Source organism: Botryllus schlosseri, chromosome 4 (genome assembly GCF_051294905.1).
Source record: "Botryllus schlosseri isolate E-star chromosome 4, Bs_hap1, whole genome shotgun sequence".
Classification (NCBI taxonomy): domain Eukaryota; kingdom Metazoa; phylum Chordata; class Ascidiacea; order Stolidobranchia; family Styelidae; genus Botryllus; species Botryllus schlosseri.
In genome coordinates, this window is record NC_137239.1 from 14,166,657 (window position 1) to 14,190,722 (window position 24,066).

At 39.9% G+C, this 24,066-nt stretch overlaps 3 protein-coding genes across 4 annotated transcripts in view; all 3 read right to left on the reverse strand.

Annotated features, from left to right (window-relative positions):
* The window catches only part of LOC145438179 (C-Maf-inducing protein-like), a 173,054-nt gene that overhangs the window by 44,105 nt on the left and 104,883 nt on the right, over positions 1-24,066 (reverse strand). The window lies entirely within an intron of this gene.
* On the reverse strand, positions 4,640-11,691 carry LOC145438195 (enoyl-CoA delta isomerase 2-like). Its single transcript, XM_080315576.1, has 7 exons — positions 11,555-11,691; positions 11,015-11,075; positions 10,135-10,245; positions 8,747-8,922; positions 6,378-6,588; positions 5,107-5,247; positions 4,640-4,908 (listed from the first exon to the last, which is right to left on the reverse strand). Exons 1-7 carry the CDS (start codon positions 11,599-11,601, stop codon positions 4,765-4,767), a joined length of 891 nt encoding a protein of 296 aa, XP_080171702.1. The 5' UTR covers positions 11,602-11,691; the 3' UTR covers positions 4,640-4,764.
* LOC145438184 (putative sodium-dependent transporter HI_0736) lies at positions 11,652-23,679 on the reverse strand. Of its 2 annotated transcripts, XR_013914877.1 has the most exons (14): positions 23,312-23,679; positions 23,122-23,251; positions 21,922-22,105; positions 18,609-18,790; positions 18,264-18,398; positions 17,688-17,811; positions 16,856-16,940; positions 16,704-16,792; positions 16,504-16,640; positions 15,647-15,800; positions 14,518-14,731; positions 13,857-14,016; positions 12,227-13,123; positions 11,652-12,102 (listed from the first exon to the last, which is right to left on the reverse strand). XR_013914877.1 is itself a non-coding variant. In XM_080315550.1 (13 exons), exons 1-13 carry the CDS (start codon positions 23,339-23,341, stop codon positions 12,990-12,992), a joined length of 1,758 nt encoding a protein of 585 aa, XP_080171676.1. In that variant the 5' UTR covers positions 23,342-23,679; the 3' UTR covers positions 11,652-12,989. The 2 variants fall into 2 exon arrangements, 1 of the variants encoding a protein (XP_080171676.1); XM_080315550.1 differs by having other exon boundaries at positions 11,652-13,123.

Here is a 24,066-nt window from a genome sequence, read left to right on the forward strand (position 1 = left end):
CCGCTAACGAATCGAAAGATTAGGAATAACAAATAAGTAATAATCACAGCACGCACACCTAACATATCGCAAATGTAAACGTGCGCCCAGCTACTTTCGTGTGCTTCGAAGGCTGATTAATAATAATAATAATGGCGTATCGACCGGTGGAATACGCCTTAACGGTGTTCTAGGTATAATTTGCCTAAACGCTGGATAATTATTTTATCCAAAAACCGTATGATAATGTCCGGTCAGTGGATCATTTCGAGAAAATGGCGCACGGGCGAGACGCGAGTCGGCGGAACTCTACTTCTGCTTCGTTATGCAATCGTGAAAGTAAATAGTATGAGTTTAAACTGGGGGTTGCAAATCATAAATTCCATGCGCATTAGAATTGCTGAATCGCGCACCAGCAGTCCCCATATCTAAAAACGGTTTGGCGAGATATCAAAGCCAGTACAAGGAAAATTACTTGGAAGCATAAGTTCCTCGTGCTCACGGCATTACATATACGACCCGGGAGCGAAAGCGAAGACCTACAGACCCCGTACTTCAACCGTACCCCAAATTCACAAGTTCCCCAAGTATAGCTGTAATGGGCATAGGTGATGTTAAGAGAATCGTGAGTATACAAAAATGTTTCACGGATATCTGTGACCAGATATCAGTAGTCATGCACTAAAATTGCATGGCGACCATATCTGCACAATGAAAAATCAAGCAAGGTAGTCTAATAATGAATATAGACTTAGAACAAAAGATGAAACAAAACCGAGACTACGCTATTGTCATCAAGACAATGGCGAAGTCATTGAGGCAAAATTGATATGAAATGTGCAGCTAGTTTTCTGCGAAAATTAATGACAGGTCATAATCTTGCAAATTCCGAGGCGCCGTCAAGCGTCGTCCCAGAAGTCGAAATTTTGTGTACAACAGTCATCATTAGTTTTTTTTAGGTAACACGTTTAGTACAATAGCGTAAGGCGAATCGACAGATTAAACGATCCAACAGATGACGCGTGATGTGTTAACTGTATATTAAATTCTAATTCATGCGGTCTGTCGAGTTCAGAATCAAAAAGTGATTGGTAGCGTGACAGCAGTGGTGCGATGCGGTCATTTGTACAATATGATGTCACGTTAGATACCAAACCTGCCTTCTGAACGTTCGAAACGGCTGAGATCGTTATTTGATTGTGCTCATCCCTAATCGTGCGCTCGCGCATGTTTACAGTCCAACCAAAATGGCGAAGGAAGTCCGCGCCAATTATGCAATAGGGCAGCGATGCGATCTCAAAACTGAACGTATATTCGACCGAAGAACCGAATGACAGCGTCAATTGCGATTGGCCATAGCCGAGAAGTATCGTGTCATTTGGACAACGGAACGCGACCGTCGGACTACCCAATGAATCCGTCAGGGCTTTCATGAAGCTCTTTTCACTTCCCGAGTCAATTAAAAATACATGTTTACTTCCGTAGTCAAAAACAAACAGCAAATGCGAGGCATTAGGTGGGTGAATCAAATTGATATCATAAATTACAAGACTAACGTCGCATTGATTCACCTGGACCCCAAAAAAGGTTCCTGCTGGTTGACCGTTGGGTTTGCTTTACAAAAATCAGGCCACTAGCAAGCTTCTGGAACACCACACCTTTTAGCCTTATGGGCATATTTCGCATGATACCAACAAAGTTTAAAGCCGCTTTTATCAAAGAGTTTTGGCTTTTTGTCAGCAGAAGATGTTCTAGGTTTTTGGTTAGCAGCCTGCAATTCTTTGATCTGAGCTGCTAAATCGGCAACAAGCTTTTCCAATTTAGATTCGCCGGCCGCGTTAGTCGCGGCTTCTGTGTGAACAGCGTTGACTGAAGGCATCACGTGTTGGAAAGAATTATCGGCGGCTTTAGCGTCTGAAATCAATGTGGCCATTCGTACTAGTTCGCTCATGGAAGCGGATTCGCAATGCATTAGCAGAGAGTATCGTAAGTAATCGGGCAATATACTGAGGAAAATACGTTTCATTTGACCAACCGGGCGATGCGCCGGTGCTACAGAACTGTAAAAGTTGACTACCGCGGCGTGAGCTTGCAACGGCGATAAAAGGCCTTTTTGTTCATAAAGCGTGCGAATATCTTGACCCCCCATATCAATGCTCTTTTGAAAAGCTTTTAAAAGCGCGGATTTCACGATGTCAAAGGCATCCGGTAACCAGGGATCAGTATCGTCTACTTCAGCAACCGACATACGCACATCGATCGGCGTAACACTCGCTAGAAATGTACAGCGCGCGTACTGTGATGTAATTTTGAAATTTTCAAACAATCTATTCAAATTAATGAAGTATAAAGCGGGCGCGTTTCGATCAAAAGATGCATCTTTAAACGAACTAATAGCGCGTCCAGCTTCCTCAATACACATGTCACGATATTCGTTTGTCAAGCCGAATGAGCGAATTTGCCGGTTCTCGCGTGGGCGAGAAGCGTATTGATGGTGTGGTTCAACAACTAAATTCATGCGAACCGGATCACGGGTAGGCGGTGCATTCCGGGGAATCTCACTACTCGCGCCCCGGGATACCTCATCATTATCCTCGGCGTCCGTCTGAGTGACAGGCCCGTTAATTTCGGTAGTTATGACATCGACATTTTGATTTTCACGAAGTAGGCCTATGTTAACTTGAACATTATCATCGGATAGGCCGGATCCAGTAGCAGGTTCATCCCTGCGGTTTCTAAGATCGTAATTATGCAATTTATTTTGAGCTTCACTTGCGTCTGTTTCGCCGCCGGTTGCCATATTTATATATATCGTAATAAATGTACGAAAATGGTAATTGGCAAAAGCGCGGAATAAATAACACGGAAAATTAAACTGAAAGGTATGTGCGAACTGCTGACCGACAAACAATTCCAGAAATGGTATAGAAGGGTAAATACCGGATGTGTCTTGCAGTCCTGGTGTTCTCAGTGAGTTTCCGTATCGTCGCAGGTGAGTATTAACGGTCCGTTGATGGAGTAGCGAAGAGTCTTTTCGTTTGAACTAAGTCATTCACTCGTGGGCATCATGCGGTGAAAGGAGCTGTCTGTCCGATATTCTGCGATGGTATATACCGCAAGTCCGTATGTCATGGATAGCGGCTTACAATATCCTTATCTGGCAGTAGCGGATACGAACGACGTCCTGCGTGTAGCTCTTTGACTGGCAGTTCAATAGACGACAATTGCCTTTTCCATATGTATTGGACGGATGGTTACTTCAAGCAGTAGGTTATACGGCGTACGTTGAGTCTCATATCAAAAAGGGACTAATATGCGATATGCGCTCGGTTATAACTATGCGATAAGTCACGTGATGTAGTATTTCTCCATACCGATAGGATAGAGGGAGCTAGAGCTTCCACAATATATAGGCACGGATATGAACAGCTGACAATTGAACATATATATATGAACGGCGCCGAAATTCCTATTCCTATATATTAAAATCAAACCAAATCAATATTTTACTATAGGAGATGGGGTAGGCTAGTCAGTACTCATATTAAAATCAAGTCATGTAGACCTGCGTAGGGCGAAATTAAATCGATCCAAACGCGAAGAATAATTTCAAGTTTATTGAATCCAACGAAAGTACTCAATGAATTTTTGTTTATTTTCGTAATAATTTTTGGCCCCATTCGAGCTGGCCCCCCAATTGAGGATGCTTCAAAGATTTAGAAGGCACGCAATTTTATTCATCTTGAGCTATTATGTTGATACCACACGGCAAGACTATTCGTGAGTTTCTGGAGGGTGAGCGTTGGGCGGGCCACATGTAATTACTTACTTGAAGCATGCTGTTTATTCGTGACCTCCGGAAAAAGTTGTCGCCACTCAAAAGATCACTCATACATACTACAATTAAAAGAGAAATTTGGTCTTTGGTGAGATGCGCACGATCCAGAAACAGGGTTTCGCACAGTCTGCCAAAGTTTTTTCAAATACCATCTCCTCAAGCTGACTTCTTGACTTTAGCGATGTTCCAAGCAATTTTGAACTATGCCTAAGTGTGTTGTCAGCAATTTTAACGATGCCTCGAAATATGGATTGCCGAAATATAACAACGCTTTTTTCATAAGAGGTGGATATGTATTTTCGAACTCAGGATGAAACTGTCGATGTCATTTGGAACTTCCTCAATTTGTTACTATGTCCATTCTTCGACAAATAAGACGCGTCGGTTTCCATATATCTCTGCGAAAGCTAATTCATTGTTCCGCACTGAGATGAAAACTCAGTTTTGCAGGTTTAATTTTCCTTGCCTAGTTGCGATCTAATCAAGTCAGTGGTGGTGACTGTAACACTGTCTTTAAAAGTCTTCTACCCCGCGGGATTCTCTTAAACCAGAGTCCAGGCGAATAGCGATTATCAGATTTGTACCAATTTCAACTAGAGCATATCAAGAAACCAGTATGAGTCATCAATAAGCAGAACAGAGACGATGCTATGAGAGAACGTTGCTAAACTAATATACGTAACAATACCATATCTGTAGTAATTGCTTTCATATTAGAAGATGTCGCATGATTCAGTCTGCAAAAATAATGAACCCTCGATGAAATATCACAACGTCCAGCACGTGCTATCACGTTGATGAGTCTCAAATCAAATAAATTACTCGACAGTAATAGTCCTTTGTATTTGTAATGATGAAAGATTATTATCAGAAATGATTTCAGCACAGTATTAAAAGATTTCCTACAATTGCACACTTGATGAAAACAAATTCATGTACTAGAATTACTATTTGGAAGAGAATCGCATCAAGGCATTAATAAAGTCTATCGAGGTCCATCTTTCAAGCAGGCGCTCGCATTCTTTCTTGTTGACGTCGAGAAGAACATCTCGCTCGGGACCTCTCATCAGATTTTTCGTGTACAGAAGAGACTAAAATAAAACGCATTCTTTATAACACATTACATGCGATAAGGGTTGTCAAGGATTAAAATTAAACAGGTAAATAAGTCGGCCATTGACATGGTTTAGTATTTCGTTACTAACCCCCACTGTTAACCTTAGCCAAAGATAGCCAATAAACAGGAAATAATGTTCGTGAATTGCATCGCAACAGAACTGAACGCATACCTTGAACGGAAGACTCAGCATGTTTTGAATCTCTCTATCCACACTTTCCTGAAATGTTGATGCCGAAAATACCTTCGAGATCAGAGTGCCCTCTAGCTCCTGAGCGGTAAACTTTCGACCGAAGCAAAGCATATCAGCAGCCTAAGCAAAATTGTGTCAATGTAAAATTTCTTCTATTGCCGCTACTTCTGATTAGAGCCGGGCACAAAATTTTGCCCCCCACGTATGTAAATTTTTCGGACATAATGTTGTACTACTTATCTTCATTTCTGGTTGGAATTGTCGGTCCTTATGAAGTAGTTTGTCCTTAAAAACTTTTGACATCAAAACTGACAAATTTTTACATGAAAACCGAAATATGGACCTATGAAGAATTCCAGTAGTCACATCAGGCATTATGGTAGAAATAATTAAAATTTGTTGTAATACAACGAAAGATCCTTTCCCTCATTCTCAGGTAGAAAGTGTCCGTCCTTACTAAGTATAGCTTGCCAAGAATGGAGAAAGAACGTTCAACAGCAGAAGTTGTTGACTGACAACACTGAAGTTGTGCGTACACTGCTGGTGACACACAGTGTTGCTTCAATCTGACAATGTTCTCTACATCACAATATTTTGTCATGCGCTTCTTGATATATGAACCAATGCCCACGCAGTCTTGCTTCAGTTAGGTACAACCGTTTATGATTCACAATGAGCAATTGAGCATACAATGGGTCGTCGTCTACAATGGTAGGCCTATAAAGTAGGCTGCAAACTGAAATATGTCAAATGATTATCACGGACAGTGCAAACATCTACGAGACAAACGAAATGCAGGTTGCAGGTTGCAAAAAATTTTGACTTTGTAAACAACTTTGACAATTTCTTGACCTAACGCTACAATTTTGACAAAATTTTGACTACCGGCACTGGAATTCGTCACAGGTCCAGATTTCGTTAAAAAAAAGTTTTTTCATGTAGATATATGTCAGTTTTTAAGTCAAAAAGTTTTTCCAGGCCAAACTACTCCGTAAGGACACACAGTTCCAACCAGAAACGAAGATAAGTAGTACAATTTTAATATTATGTGCGAAAAAGCCTAATTTACATGAGGGCAAAATTTTGCCAAAGTCAAGTTTTTGAATGTAAGAAAAACCATCAAAATTTCTATTTTTAGGTCAAATTCTTCTGTTTTTAGGCAAAAAATCGCCCTACTTATTACTTGACTTGGCATAGAATCATCCGGCAAATCGATTTTGCCCAGCACTATTCCTGACCCTATTCCATACCCGAGCATGACCGAGTAGTTTCGGAAAGGTGTAAGACGCACAGCCTTCCGGAGCTTGACCCGTTTTGACAAACGGAGTCATAAACGTGGCAGCTTCGCTCGCGTAAACCGCATCGAACAGCCCCAACGTGGTCACGGTTATTCCCACAGCCGGCCCGTTGACGGCGGCGACCATGATCTTCGGAAAGCGGATGAACGAGGCGATAAAGTTCCTGCATGGTTCAAAAGAATAACAATTTAGACACAGCTAGCTAGCAGAGGTGGTCCGTTACAAAGGAGAGTTGGACGACTAGATAATTCTCAGATTTTTCAAATTGGAATTAGAATTAAATATACAGTTTTTTTCCCTGGCTGACTGGGATTAGAATTATGGTTACAGTTTTTGGCAAATTAGATTAGAATTAGAATCATATCTACTGTTTTTCCCGGCAGACTAGAACTACAATTATAGTTACACAGTTTTTGCCAAAGTAGATTAGAATTAGAATTTTAGTTACACAGTTTTTGCCAAATTAGATTAGAAGTAGAATTATAGCTACACAGTTTTTTCCAAATTAGATTAGAACAATAATTACATCTACAGTTTTTTTTTTCCGGGCAGACTGGAATTAGAATTATAGATGCACAGTTTTTGCCCAATTAGATTGGGATTAGAATTATAGCTACGTAGTTTTGTCCTGATTACATGAGAATAAGCGAATTCGCGAAAACTTGGAGCTTCAACCAAGATCAGCTCATATCAAACCAGAGTTCACACTTATATGCACGAGAATGGTGAACGTCTGTACTGTACAGCAAGCTTGGCTCGTATCGCGCTGTTCGAATTAAAATCAGACAGAAGAAGCATTTCGCAATTTAGATTAGCATTAGAGCAAGGAACGTGTCATAAATTAGATTGAAACTCGATTACCGGCATTTCACTCTAACAAGTTCAATTGGACAACAAGAATTATCATCTTGTCCAAGTCTGTAACAAAAGTTTTGCCTAGTTACAATACTTGAGCGGTGACAACTTTACACTACTTAAGCTTGAAATTGTCATAGAGCCGTGCGAATAGCCCCTGTGTCACGGTAACTGAAGATGGCTTTTGCCTGTGTGTAGCGACGTAGTGTGGTTATGGTAGGTCAGTTTGCATTAGTCGCGAAGACACATCGTCCAATTTCGGAAATGGTCACTTCTGATTAACCGCTAAAAGTATGCAATACCTCTAACAAACCTACTTTTTTAAGCTACTGACTTGAACAGTTCTGAGACCATTCATTTTCTACTTCGACTTAAAGTCGGGTTGCCATACGTCCGGAATTTCGAAGGCTTGAAGTAGGCTAAATCTTTTCGTAAATCAACATAAACCATATTATTTTTAGGCAAATGTATGCTACTTGGAATTTTTCTTCGCGCTACGCGTGATTTAATGCCGCACATATTGAGTGTTACATGTGGTCCAGCACCCTCGCAAAAGATGCAATCAAAAATAAATATAATTACCCATCATTAACAGAAATCAGTCTCATTGTAATCGCAATTATAAGATGATGGTCTATTGGTAAGCGTTTTAGGCCATTCGGATGCTTTCGGCAAGGACAGTGATTCTAAACTTGGGGGTCGTTTGCCTTTATTCAGGGGATCGGGAAGATGTTGAACGTAAACAGCTTACAAAGTAAGCGGTGCGTAAGTCTGGACTAAGGTGCTGACCTTTTTTAGTAATCAGGTTATCAAATTTTGAGCAGGGCGATGGAACATTGAAAATGGAACAGGATGGAAACCAACGAATGTGCCACCTGCGGACCATCGTTTCAGCTCATAAATAGTCTTATATGTGTGATATATGAACATGAACAATTCAACATGACTTAACGATGTACAATCACGCTCCCTACATTTTCGTTTTCATCCTCCTCCACCAACTCTTCTACCGCTTACTAAGAGCTCTTGAGTGGAGAAAGGATCAAAATTTTATAGTAGGATAATACATGGAACAACAAATAGTATCGACAGGATTCACAAAATAGAAGCCATGCACATATGTAGTAACCCCTCAGAAGTTTTCATCAATTACCCTGACGATTTCACACGATCCGTGAAGAAATCTGTTGAAGACCAAATGAGAATACCACACAGTAATCACCAGGGCTCAGATGAGAGATGGTTTAATTCGGGACCTATGCTCCACTCCAGTATACAGTCGATAGGCAAAGCTTTGATAGTGTGACGTCATATTGACCGACAATGTATTCATACCTTATTTACAACCCCGCTAGTAGGCGCTAAAGAGTGGCAGGAATTTGAACCACAAAAATATTGTAACCTTAACTTAAAGTAGCTTTCACATGTCTTGCAAATTGTTACTTGTGCAACAGGATTTCGCTTACTCAAGCATAACACCGCCGTCTTTGATTGCTTGGGGCATGTCAGCTGGAGGTATGGTAAGTAAATCTTTCAGATCGTTACCGCTGCTGTAGTAGTCACCGGAGCCCGTCAACTTCAACACCGATACCTCGTCATCCTTGGCAGCTTGGTTCAGTAAATCGGTGATCTCGTGATACATCTGCCGAAAGTAGGCCTATGTCAATTGGAAATTGTTCAGAGATTGCAACAGGGCACGATTGAAAACAACAATCACGGTGCCCTTGGGTGCGCCCCTGCAAGTCCAAACTCAAGCAGTTTCTGTTAAACCAATGCTAGCATCCGTTCTCAGATTGCCAAAATCTTAACACGTCGACTGCACAAAAAACCTGTGCTGGAACATCAATGTTCAGTGTTCAGTGCTTTTCCTACATTTAAAAGGTATTTCTGTAGGCTATTTCTCATTGAGCGTGCGCTGTGAACAGAGGCAGTCCGTGAAGAAGTACTTCTTTCTTGTAGCAAGCTTTGCTTACTTGTACCACTTACTCAAGTGGTTAGGTCTTTAGACTATAACTTCTACTTCTATTTGTTGCAGGTTTTGGGGCAAAACTAGGCTAAGAATCCAAACTTTTTACTACTTTGAAGTCGCTGCTGATACTTGCATTCGAGTTCAAATTTATGTACTTCTACCTCTATTTGAGTATGAAAGATCACTAATTTGATCACCTCTGGCTGCGCATGCCTCTTTTGAACATGCCATTCCACCATTATTACAATGTTTGCAGGCCAAGGTGGAAGTTTGTTCGACTTCACCAAGCGGTTTTGACTCCTTCCTTTTTTTTCATCTAATGCAATTCTAGAGGTATTTTGATTGACGAAACTCCTAAAAAATAATGATTCCAATTCTGACCTGAGTCGTAGAAGGGTGCGGCCAGTGTGGGTGCTACTAGGAAGGACTCTAATCTTGGTCATCAAATTCTACACGAGGCGACAAACCGCTTAAACTACTGTGAAGTTCTCAAATAGCTTTTTAGATACCCTCAATTAGATACCGAATTCAAGATTTTCTAGGATTAGGTACTTTTTGGATTGATTTGCATTATTCTCATCAGTGAAGCTGTCATGATAACGGGTATGGAGGTAACTAAAATGTAGTTACAAAAGTAGGCCTACATCTATTTGTGAATCATTTCATCTTCCTGGGTATGACGCCAAATACACATCAGGCAAATTTGAAATGTGTCACTGGCAATTGACGAACAAATGTCTTCAGAGCTTTGCCCCAATCTAATTCTTCAAACTACCGGTACTTGAGAAATTCTGAGACTAGGCAGTGGCTATTCTAACAGCCTCTGAGTTCGAGCCCATGATCATATTGCTGAGTTAGCATAAAGTCGTCATAAAAATTGGTTACCTTGATGTTGATAGCATTATATCTCTCCGGTCTATTGAGTGTCAACGTCAACAATTTGTCTTTTTTCTCGACTATGATGTCGTTATTTTGAGATGAATAGGAACGAATTCCCTGTAAATTAAAGCGTAAAAGAAAATCGACTGTCCTTAATCTTATATGCAATTTCTCCACGTACAATCCACAGTCCAAGTTCTGCACAACAATTAACAGGTGCTATAAAGAGCCGAGCGAGACAGAGTAATGGTGATGCGTCTGGCTTCGATCCCCGGCGGGGTCAGACCAAAGGCTCGAAAATTGGTATCAGCAGCTGTCCTGCTAGGCGCTCAGCAGTCACGGATAGCATGGAGGAGAAAAAAAAAACGGGAGTGCATACTAGGCGACCTTATTATGGCTGTATTGCATCTCCGTCGTCAAAGCATCTCGATGGTGCAGGCGAAAAAGAATTTATACATCTCTCCGCTATAAAGTAGGGTTCCCATATATTTAGATAGGGAGAGGAGTACACTTTTCACAGGCTTCAAAAGTTACTGGCGAGGAAGAGAAAACTGGTGATTTTTATATTTATACAGGGAACTTCATTGGGTTGACTAAAAAAGGTCATTTCTCGATTTTGCCTCCCTGAATACCCACCTCTAACTTGTGTCGGGCAATTTGACTACAAAATCGTTGTTTTTTTTTTATCTCTACTGCCAAATTACCCGTTTCTCGTCAACTAGGCCCACATTTCGAGTTATTTCTGGTCTTTTAAGCTAAAAAGGATGACATAAAGGACATTTGGGAAAAGGGAGGACATTTCTTGAAAAAGGAGAACAAATCCAACTAACAGAGAACGTATGGTAGTCCTACATAAAGGTAAGCAAGAATGATTGCACAATTTCACCTGCATAGATAAGGGTTTTTCACTTTGCCTCAGTACAGAAGATAGTGTTTTTCCGCATATTCTGAAACGATACGAGAAACTTCGATTACCAAATAACAGTGATGTTGTCCATTTGTGATACAGGCATTGAAAAGCGATTTTGCCAAGGCAGAATTTGTACTAATTGTCATGTCCATGAGATTTGATACATGCGAGCAGTGTTGGGTTGATCTGAAACCAGATCTCATGTGCTGATTCCTTAAGGAAAGCTCATTGAAGTGTGGCACTTTCTATTTCAAACTAGAAGGACTAACACTATGTGAGGAATATTGAGGCAAATTTGGCCGAGACATATTGTTTTATAGCATTATTATAGAATTCATACAATTACTTGTAGCTGAGTACCAACTAGGACTACTTCGACTACATCTGAGCTGCAACCTTTACCGTTCAAGTGACGAATTAATTACATAACTTGCGATCAGATCAACTGGGCAAAATTATCACCCACCCACTATGGAGCACATCAAGATCGGTATTGATTAGTATATACAATCTCACCTTACCACTGATCCACAGCACGTACGAAGATACACAGAAGAGATCATTTTAAAAACATGCGTGGTTGCGTATAGGCAGATTTATTACTTATGCTACACTGAATAACGACAACGGAATATGTTAGCGCAAGAAAAGTACTGAAATTAAGCAATCACAATGATACAACGTTGTAGCAAATAGGAAATTCCAGGCAGGTTTAATCTCATGACATATCTCCAACTTTGTAAATATTCACAGATTGTAAAGGTGCAGGTATTGAGAATTGACGAAATGAGTGCTACAAATGCCCAATAACCTAATAAATAATAAGTTAAATAAAGTTAATCCATGATCAACTGGTAAGAGTTGGTCGACTTGATGTATATTGGTGACGAAAACATAGATATGTTCAATTTGTTCATATTGCATATTATGTTCCAGTAACATTGTTCCATACGCAATTGACTTAGTACCAGACGGTCTTTAACCTTCGACAAGCTTTCAAAAGCGTACCATAACTTTTATAATACAACTCGATGTCATCGATTTTTGTATACAGAGGTGAGCAACTGAGTGCCAGGATGGCTCTATTTGTGCTGCAACTCCAACAGTATCATTTTCATCAAATTTTGGACTGTTTTTATGTAGGCTGATTTTCACGCAAATGTGAAACTAATTCCCTTGAATAAGAACAACGAAACCACAGTGAAAACCCAGATAATGGTCACAATCAACCTAATTATTCGGATATAATCAGCATAGCAATTGCATTCTACCTCGAGTACGGTGCAATATAGATAGAAAAAAGATTAAGTGATGTGTCACATCATCAAAATTTCAAATTCAATACACAATGACCTCAATAGATACAATCTCTGGTAGTGCTTATAAAGCAATGCATGAATATAACACTTGATAGCTGGTGTGACATCATTAAAAATATAAAGTGGTAAAGTACAGATGCAAAGTGTAAATGATGCATATACGGACAAAGCAATATAACGAGGCAAAGAGGAACGAAGTAAACTTTTGAATTATTGTACGATAAACTTCCAATTTTAGTAATTTATCGCAGTCATAGGATTCGAAGTTTCAATCCAAGTCCAGGCAATATATATTTCATTATTTGAGCAAGCTCATAGGCAATATGAAGTCCACATTACGGGTGATGCCGAATGGTTGTCCTTGACACTACACAAGGTGCTGTTTTCCTATTCTTAGCAATCTCATCACAGCGGGCCCATTGCAAGCATCATTTCAAAGTAACTAACATTTGATTTCACGCTACTGCGCAATAACAGTCTTTCACAGTTGCAATATCAGGTAATAATCGAATATGGCTATATGAGAGTGATCACTAATCAGACAATTGAACATTACTATTATAAGTGCATCAGACTGTCTGAACAAATTTCTACCCTTGCGAGCAATATACAAATTCCTGGCACAAAACAGACTAGTAACGCCCAGCAAGGCCCTTGAGAGGAGTAGAGCTTATCGACGGTTGAAAAAAGTCGGCCTGCTCTGTGGGCAAAACATCATTGCTGACGCTGGGCCGGAGCTCCATCACTTCGTTGCCAGTGCAAATACCTGCAATGCATTCAAAGGCTGTATTGACGTACTCAAAGGAAGTTATGACTGCTTCTACTTGCACAACTTACTCTAGTGGTTATGTTTCAGAGTACTGCCACTTCTACCTGAACACATTTTTAGGCAAAAACTTTGGCTTTTGAAAAGTAGAAAGTGATTCAGTGTGCATAAACTGTATGATTGAAATTGACATAAGAACCGCGTGAAATTGCTCCTGTATCATGGTAATTGGAGATATTTTCAAGATTTTGCCTATGTGTGATGTCATCAGTAGGGTGATTTTGCACTAAAATATGAAAATCTTGACAATAAGAACTAATATTTTACTCGTTTTTAGGTGTGTTGATCATCACGCCATGTCGATTTATTTGTTTAAATTAGATGGTTTAAGATTCACACTGAGTAGACAACGGGCCGTCTACAACAGTAGGTCCTTACAGTAGGCTACAGGGTGTAAAATGTCAATTGATAAGTTCACCGACAGTGCAGCCTCTAACAAAATGCAATTTGCAAAAAAAATTGACATTGTAGACAATTTTGACTAAATAATCACCCTATTCATCGGTCATTTTGCCTTTCTTGATTACGCTGACCACCTCTGATTAGTGCATAATTTCACACTGCATGTCGTAACCCCTGCTTTGGTGCTTCATATCCATGGTTAACAATCCCTCCTCCACAGGACTTCACTTTGCACCGAAGAATGCTTGCAATCAATGGAATAAAATCGAACCTGAGTGCGACGAATTCGAAATTACACGCGACGTGTCCGCGGTCGTTCCGTAATCCACTTCGTCTTCATGCAATATATGATGAGAGTTTGCCAGGAATCGCGGCCCGCATTTCACGTAAAGCAAATTGATGGTCACGAGCACGGCGAGCCAAATCCCCCACTGTACAAGAATCAAATGCCTTCGAGTAAACACAATCTGTAACCTTCCGACAAGTAGAAATACCGGTACCATCTTCAATTTACATGACACATCAAAACTAATTCAAGCGAAAGGTCTGAAGATTTATTTGACTAGTTTAAAAAAGCAAATTTGGTCATAGGATGCAAAATGCTTACTGACACAACGTTAATAAACATTTTATCAGTAATAAAACTAAACCGGTGTCGATGAAAATCGAAATTATGAAGGTTTTACTTACGTTTTGGGTAAGATAAGGCCATGAGGCAAGAGTACAGGTACTATGTTGATATTTTAAGCCAAGAAAAAAATAATGAAAATTTTGATGCTTTTTTTAAATTTTGACTTGCTAGTCCCCTTAAGTAAGTTGGAAAAACCTACTTAAGGAAAAACCTACTTAGGTGAGTCTCTGAGAAAGTAGAAGTAGGCCTACATTTGTTACTGACCAACTCCGGACAATAAAGTGATGTAATGTGATCTCACTTGCAGCAATGCGGACATCAAGCTTTCGCCAGTGACGTAGTACCACGGATTGTCCTCGTCCCCGGCGGCTTGCACGATCCACCAAACCAACAGACAGGCCAGCTCGACAGGTATTACCACCCAGACAATGGCGTTCCAGATTTTGGGCAGCCTCCAATCTCTGCCGTCACCGAATTCGTTGACGGCCACCGTTCTGAACTTGTCAACGCCGAATCTGACCAAGATTAGTTACTCGACAACAAAATTCCACTCAATACATTAAACACAAATGCGAATACACTAAAGCATTTTTTTGCGCTGATTCTGAATCTGGCTTTCCTTTTTGGAGAGTTAACAGGGTGTTTTCACTAGTCTTAAAATAAGCTTTCCAGCTACTCTCACACCCACGACAATATTATTAAGAATGAATCAGGATGATCGATTTGCATCATCTTCATGAGTGACATCGTCACGATAAAGGTTGCAAAAGAACATCTATTTGTGAAGAGTTTGCGGCAGTATCGCTAGAAATGAACGTGGTTTGCGTAACTTGCATATTACAGAGTACGCTGGCCTTTCTCCTATATTGCACATATCCACACCGCTATGAAATAACAATGTCATATCACGTCATCTCAATTCACGCATGGCATAGGCTATAAACTAACGGCTATCGAATATTGATAGTGACTGGTATGATCGTACATTCGTACTGCTTGAATAAACTATCCTTACAATACATCTCACAAACTGCCAGTCAAGAATTAAACGAGACGAGTATATCAGCTACTGCAAGTTCAGTTTATTTGTAAGTTGATACATCGAGATGCAATTCAGACTCGATATACTATTGTATAGAATGTATAGCCTTATAATTTGTATTTTCCTAATTAGCTGATCTCAAAATATCCCAGGATTGAGGAGTAAAAATCCCGGGATTTCAAATTTGAACCTGAAATCCCAACCCTAGTTTTGTGTAGGCCGGGCGCATGGATTCAATTAATGTGCTGATTCATTGAAAATGCTAATAAATTTCGATCTGAGTTGGTCGATACCTATATCTCTACAGAGACAGATACAATTCAAGCTCTAGTCGTAATTTGTGGACACCATTGCGAAAAAACTCCATCGGGCAGCACAATTCTCTCACCGTATCATCAGAAACACGAACATCCCGCCGCTGATCAAAATAGCCGATCCCCACACATAATCCTGATTCACGAGGAAGTCGATGTTCAACGAACTGCCGAGTCCAAGCAGGATAAGAAAGCCGCAGATTAGCGGCACTCCGTATTTACGGGGCACTAAATTAGTCAAATGATATTCATAATAGTTAGGCATATTCAATTTATACCTAACCATAGGTAGTCAGTAACGAAGTAGGCCTATTACTGCTTGTTCGTGGGTATTCGAGTCAGCATTGCTCGCTGAAGTGGTTATGATGTTTGATCACATCCACGTCTAGTCTATTAGGCGAAACTATTTACTTTTTAGGCTTTGTAATGTAGGAAGTAGCTTTGGGAATGATTCTGTCATGGTCATGAGTGAAATTGTCATAACGACTGCGCCCCTGCATCAAGGTAGCTGTGTATATATTCGAAAATAGCAAGAATTTGTAGTGTCATTAGACATTTTGCAATAGTCATGAAGATCCACCCTTCAATTTTAAAAGTAGAGACCTTCGATTGTCTACTGAAAGTAGGCTTATGTTGCGTTTCTACCAAATTTACTTTCATTTGCAGCAGATTCTATATATATCTTGGAAATGTTTACTCTTACTTGCACTCAAATATAATGTTGTGACATTACTTCTACTTGAGTGTTAATGATACCTTCTGGTACCTCTAGTCAAGAATTACAATCAGAGACGCTATCTATAGTCTTACGAGAATTGAGAGCTACGGTGCATTGATATTTGTGCGGCTTATCAGCCTATCCAGTTCGATGAGACAGGCATTGAGAATAGGAACCGAAATAAAAGAGAATAGCCGGTGTCTTTAAACCCACCTTTCAAGTCTTCTAACTGATGGGCCGCCGTCTCGATCATGCTGACTTGCGACGAAAACCCAGCTATGAAGAGACACAAGAAGAAAACGACTACGAGGCCACGCCCGCCAGACACCCCCGTGAACAGTATTGGAATCCTGGACCGTTTAAAAATATCCAAACCATTCAACCTACGAGATGTTTCAAACACGGTGTCTTACCAGACAAAAGTAAGGCCCGTGTTCGCTGGGCCATTGTATCGAAACGTGTCCAAAATGTTATTCACGGTGTATCCGGGATGAATTGTGCTCTGAATTTGATTTTATTGTTAAATTCTTCGGTTATAGGATGTGGTGACGGGGCGCAGTCTTACCATAGCGGAAAAAACGGTAGAGAAAATAGTGATCACCATCAGCAAGCTCATGAAATTGTTGATGGCCGGAATGCAAGTGCTGTATCTGAAATCGGGGAAAAAGTTTACTCATGTGTCAAATTGATCGGCTGGTAAAATGAATATTCTCCAAGTTCGGAGTGATACAAATTAGGAGCGGTTTCGAAGCTAGGTTCCGCCACCGCTATTACCAGATCAATTTTGCAATAATCGGAACAGTACCAAGATTACACATCCAAGCTACACAAACCCCATTTATAATGTAAGACTCAGCACTGACTGAAAAACATGATAGCATCAAAAGTATCACTGCTAAGACTGTTTCTGAATTTGGTGGCGAAATATCCAAGAGCTGAAAATGTACGTTCAGCCCTAACAGACTTTATAATGTATAGATACCACTTCCCAGTTTATCACACTAATGAGCAGTGTTCAAAGCAATCAGCTGATAAAGCTACTTTAAACCATAATAAGCTATATGGCAATGCATCAGCTTTTGTACACGTTTCAGAGTAAAAGATTTCGATGGAAATAATCTAGTGATTTGTGTGGTTGACTCTGATCCCTACAAAAGGGCTGTCTAGTGAAACGAATATGATGATTTCACACAGAAAAATGCCGGAAACCCCACCCGAAAACGCCTTTCTACTTTACTCAATACAAAGTAATTTGGTTATGTAAATTATCGAGTTAAGAGGGAAAGTGGTTGAAACAAATTTAGGTACTCAAATAGTATGGAGACCTGAAGAGCTCCAGGACCATGTTACGTTAGCATCATGTCCATACAATATCAGTCGAGCACAAAAGCTCTTACTTTACAACGCCGTGTTCTCTGCGCATGTACGACGCGTAAACCAACAGCGTCCCAGATCCTGCGCCTGTGTCCCAAGCATTTTGAGTCATGGCCTCAATCCAGGTGTTAGGTCTTGCAAATACAGCTATACAAAGAGAGAAAGAGAGTTTATAAAGGTGTCAGCATTAGAATCACAAAAATGTTCGCATAACAAGTAGGCCTACTCCTGGACTACAACAAAAACAAGTGAAGGTATTATTGGTTTCATGCTGAAACTATCTCTATATTTTGAATTTGGTTGGCTCCTGATGAGAGTTGGATGAAAAGTGGATAATTTCAGCAATGTGAATATATTGTTTGTTACGATATACCTCAAGTAACCTGTATAAAAATATAAACTACAGTATTAGCCTTCATGGCATTATATTCAATATTTTTTTTAAATCGAAGCGGTTAGATTCAATTTTAATAACAAATTATGATATGTATTATTACTGCAACAAACGCTGCATGTTATTTTAACATTCTTATGGCCTGAAAATAAGACTTAAGAAACTGCTGTAGCTAGTTTATTGTGTCAACATGACTGTATCATACCCCAGTCCATTGAAAACAGATGCCTTATACCGAGCCACGCTTTTGGCAGAGTCAACGAATAGAAAAACGTGCCAATCATGAGTACGAGCAGCACTGGAACCATACCCAACATGATAGGCTCGATTGATCTAACTCCTGAAAGAGAGAAATTCCGTGTTGAAATTCTGTATTGGCAGCTCCATTTAAAGTGCAGAGAAAACTGCAAACCAAATTCAAGTTGGACAATCTGGACATCCACACAACTCTTGTCGCCATTTTCAGTCGTCGCCAAGTGTTTTCACTCCCAGTAATATGTATTTAGACACTGTTAATGTAGAAACTAGATTATTATCGACCCCAACTTACCTGCGAAAACGCAGGCTCCACTCAGTATAACCACAGCTGCTTGTAGGAAAACAGGCCATTTTGTATTGGTGGTGAAATCGTAGAAAACTGCCTGGCTCGATGTAACATCGGCCGGTAGAGGATGAACGATGTAGTAAAAGACGTGATAGACGCACCAGCCACATATTGCTGCGTAATAGGCTCTGAAATGTATCGGCATGAGGGGTGAGTGTGCAATCACTGTAAGCAGACATTTAACAGCATAAATGATCATAACTTGATATAATTGATGAAAAGAAAGGGACAAGGGAGAGTTTCCATTCAGGTGCTTTGATGGTGGTCATGAACCGCAAGGTTATCGAATCAGTACCACCATATTTTCAGTTTATGTAATATGAGACACGGGGCAAGATGAGACATGCAATTTTTTCACAGAAAAATTTTCTGATGGACATTTTCATTCAACTATGTTGTTTCCATATTGTCATTCTATAGTCCTACCATATTAACCCTTTGCGACCGGCGGACCAGTATACTGGTCCTCGATCGTTTAACACGGAGGAGTCGTTGTTTATTCTAAGATAGCTCGACCTGCATTACTTCGTAAACTGTAACAATCGATCTATATGGATAGTTATTATGAATACGCATACATAAGACCATGTACAACCTATTATATCAATGTATATCCTGCTTGAAATGCAGATTGAACACGCAAAAACGTTTCCCGCAAAAGTGAATTTGTAATGATGTTCGCGTGAATGAACGCCTGGAATATAAACCATTGTATCTTTCGTTCTAGACGTCATATTACCAATTACAGTTATCTTCTATGACTTGTTTTGTGTCATACTATTCTATGAAAGTCCTTATATCGAAGATTAGCACGTAGAGATGCTTCAAATCGACGTGAAAGAAAGCAATAGCTTGTTACGTGAAAATCATGGCTGCGTAAGTTCATCCGACTCGTTGCGGCTTCAAACAGATGTACAATTGCTTCAGGCAATTGCAAATTGTACATATTATGGTTGGCCATTATCCTGGCATATTCATCAATATCCCTATCATGGGGTTTAGTATTGTATAAGAAAGCCGACACCAGCCCTAACACTACAAAAATAAGCGTGAGAGTTAGGCTATTTGGTACCAGATCCTGTAATAACAACATCATATAGAGGCAGTTATATATCGGTTTAGATGGCACACGAAGTAACTGTTGGCTTCTATGACTACTGTTGATCATACATGGAACATTAGCCGTGTAGGATACAGTTCAAATTGATGTGAAATAAAGCAATAATGTATCACATGAAATGACTTCTCGAGCGTATATGGGCACTGGGCAGTGTCGAATAAGCCAATATGTGTATACTTACGAATCCGTTATGCAGTTGCAAGTTACATATAACAAGCCACTGGGGTTGATACCACTTCAATAGCATGGAGATATATAAAATAGTTACTATGTTATGTAGAATTGGAAGGTAATTGCCTTCCGCGAGATTACGCGATTACGTAATCGATTACTCATCGGCGGCGGCCGCGTGATTCGGCTTATCATGTCGTATCAGTGGTCTACCTTTCCAAGATCGTAGCGCTGGGCTATGAAGTGCTATAGTAGCGTGTAATGTCTCGTTGGAACGTAGAGATTCATGCGAAACGCAATCAGGTGGTCATATACCAAGATAGGGCCTAAGTGTGACGTCAGGAGATATAGAAGAACAAAATTGTATTTTATTTTCAAGAAATCGAGAACATTTCCTCGCACACCGCTATTCCCACTGGCGTCTGAGCCGTAAGAGTATCTCAGACCGCCAGGCGGCTACTTCAGGTTTACGGCAATATATCGGGCGTCGATTTAAGCCACATGGATGACATTTTATCGTCTTTTTTGTGGATGCAGTAAAATTTTGGTCAGTAGGCCGGCCGATTAGAAAGGGTTAACAAGCGAAACAGATCTGAGGTTGGGCAGAAAAATGCCGTAAACTATATTTTCATAGTCTATGTCAGTTATGTGAATTCATGTTTGTAAGGGCATACCTATCATAGTACTTCATATTATAAAACAACATTACTGGAGCTGGTTGAGTGCAATATTAGCAGTGTAATCATGCACTTACCTCTGAAAAGTAACGGACAGAATTTCTTTTAATCAAGTTTATACGATAATTTAGGTGTGGGGGTAAGATGAGACAAAACCTTGGGGGTAAGTTGAGACATGGGTATAAGAGGGCTTTTCTATTGAAGGCCTCACAATATTCAAAATTTACTGTTGAAGGCACACAAATTGTATTATTTATCTAGTAGTTGACCAGATGTGACATTACAAGACAAAATAATGACGAAACTCTTATTGTTGCTGGATCCCATGGATAATTGGTTTTCGATGTCATTTAAATTCGTACATGATGTATAAATTCTTTTTAAAAGTGAAATATTTCCTGATTATTATATTTTATGCACGATGTTGCTAGTTGATTCATCATTTGGGATGAATTGGTGGTGTAATGAGCAAGAATTGCTTGGTGTCTCATCTTGAACACAGTGTGTCTCCTCTTACCCTCACCTGGGGGTAAGTTGAGACATTTTAGCAAGGATTTTTACAGGCCAAGAAATCCATAAGTATGTTGTTCAATATAACTCAAGCCATAGTCATAAATAGTACAGATCACAGGCTTTCCATTGGTACAAAAATTAATCCTCAGAAGGCATTACTCTTTGAGTGGCGATGAATTATCAGAAAAGTGTCTCATCTTGGCCTCCTCTCCCCTATAGTTGCATATAGGGTAGGGCAAGAGGTAGACCAACCAAACTTGGTGTCATGTCTAATTGACTATTTCAAACTACAAACTCGGCATGAGTCGCAGAAGTGATTTATGTCACTTGATCAGAATGCTGCCTACAGGATATGCCCCATTCAGGATAGCACGGGAGTATAATAAAAATAAGACGTTTATTCACTGAAATGCTGCATTGCTGCATGAAGGCCGACCTCATATTTGAGAAGAGAAATACTGTGTTAGTGTGCAAGAGAAATGCCGAAGCCGTTTCATCCATCATGTTTGCTGGACCTTCCAGTGATGAAGTGCAATTACCGTTATATTCACTTTGAACTTAAGGTTTAGCTCAACTTAAATGGAAATGCAATTGTTGTTGTAAGCAGTGGTTATGCGCGTGCTACATATGAGATACATATGACTGATATTAGTCACTACATCTCTGTTATGCATCATGATTACAAAATAGTCTGTGATAAGCATGACACACAAATATCAGCATTATTTCAACACTTCCCACCTGTATCTACAAATACACGGATAGCGCAAAAACTCACGCGATGCATATCGTAACAAAGCCAATGAAAGCTCCGCACCACATCGTGTATTTCCCGCCGAGCTTTTTGAAAGTCAGTATGGAAGCTGACTTTGAAAATCTACCCGCTCCATATTCAATCACAAGCACAGGGATGGACCAGGTAAACAGGAAGAATATCCACACAATGATAAAACCCAATGATCCTGAAAATATCATGGAACATGCTTTGTCGAAATTACTTGCTGATGGCTGATTGTGGCAAGAAGTTGATGGAGAAGGATTTAGTCTTACAGACTACAATTCACAGCAGATAATATGAAAAATCAGTTAATAGACCTATTCTGTTTCACACAGGGTTGTAATGACTCGAGTCATTTTTTCAAATGCATAAAATGACTCGAGGCTACGACAGCCATTTCACTGTAACTCTGAAGAATACTCTAGTAAAGCTGCCACATTATTGGTATTTTGTCTATCAGTCGTGACTGATACTTGGAAAGTAGGGCCAGAAACTGCTAAGACCGAGGACAATTACCATGTTATGAATGCAAACCATTCTATATCACTCGAGCAGAGTTGAAAAAATTGGGCTGAAACGGATTGAACTGAAAACTGAACATAATGACTTTGACTTGAAGTCAACCCTCTACCGACTGACTTGGACTTGTCTCGGTGATGAATTGAAAATGACTCAAGAGTCAAAACTATAAAAGTGAAATTGACTTGTGACTTGGCTACAACCCTGGTTCCCGGCGAGGGTACGGTTATGCCAGGTGGGCACAACTATCCTAGACCTATATATTGGTAATAGATTTAGACACCATACAACTACTTTTACACCGGGGATTTTGTAGATTGAGTAGAGAGTGGTTTTTGGATCGGTTTGCATCAGCGTTGTGAGTGAAATTATCACAATCTATTTGGAAAAATAGCTCTATTTGAAGAGTCATCAGTTATTTTGCATTGTTGTGAAGATGCATCTTGAAATTCCCTCCGATTTACTACCAAAAGTATTCGGCACCGCAACCAACGTGTCCGACTTTTCCTATTATACTTCCATTGAAAGTAAGTTTGGCATGTAGCCTACTAAAAATCGCTACTAGTACCATACTTTTGGTTTAGTAGAAAGTAATGAAATTAGTTCTAAGCCTCCTTGAGTCAACACTAAAAGGTGATAAGAAATTATGAGAAGCCCGCCGACTCCAAATATTTTACTGACCCTGTTCTCCCGTGTTGTTAGCGACAATTCTAGGATATCTCCAAATGTTCCCAGTGCCGACAGCAGCACCTAGGCAAGTAAGTGCAACCCCAAACGAAGATTTGAACGATTTATTCGACTTGGCGGCAGCCTGTAGCAAACAACAAGTATCATAATCCTGCAAACGTTCTCAAACCTCACAATAACGTACATTGGAGTCGGGAATCATCAATTCTGACATGGCTGCAACCTGCAACGTCTGTCCGATTTCAATACGAAAACCAAGTCTTGATCACACACACAGGATGATGCGCATGATAGCTTATCAAATCTAGCATCTATAAAGAAAGCAAGGCAGACAAGCTTCAAAAATAGTATGTACAGTAGAAATATAATCAATGCGTACTTGGAAAACATGTGACAGCAAAGCATCATGACAATTGACAACGCTGATGGAATGAAACATTTGAATATTCTTATCTTACATTCCACCACGAAGTTCAATCGCTTCCCCAAATACAAAAGTGCAAATAAGAACTTGGTTAACCTACATTCATATCAACATAAAGAATGTATGGTAGCCTACTAAGACGACAAACGGAATCAACTTAACGACAAACGGAATCAACTTTTGGAATAAAGGTGAGCTTTGTTGGTAGAACATGGCACGTTGGGTGCGATACAACACATAGAATCACTGTACTCTTAACTAGATTTGCAGCATGCAGCATTTTCATAAAACTCTTGAAAAATTGAAAATTATCTTTTTTCAGTGAATTCCGTGAAAATTTACATAAACAAATCTAAGAAAGTTTGTCAGCGATTGTTTTGTCAGTGGCATGGCTGTTATGCTTTTCAATTATTCGGAGACCCTGCCCGACCAATGCGCTCTGACAGTAGTGACATAGTCCCCACACTCAGAACTTTTAAAACGAAACGGTAGCAAATATCTTACAAAGGGAAAGA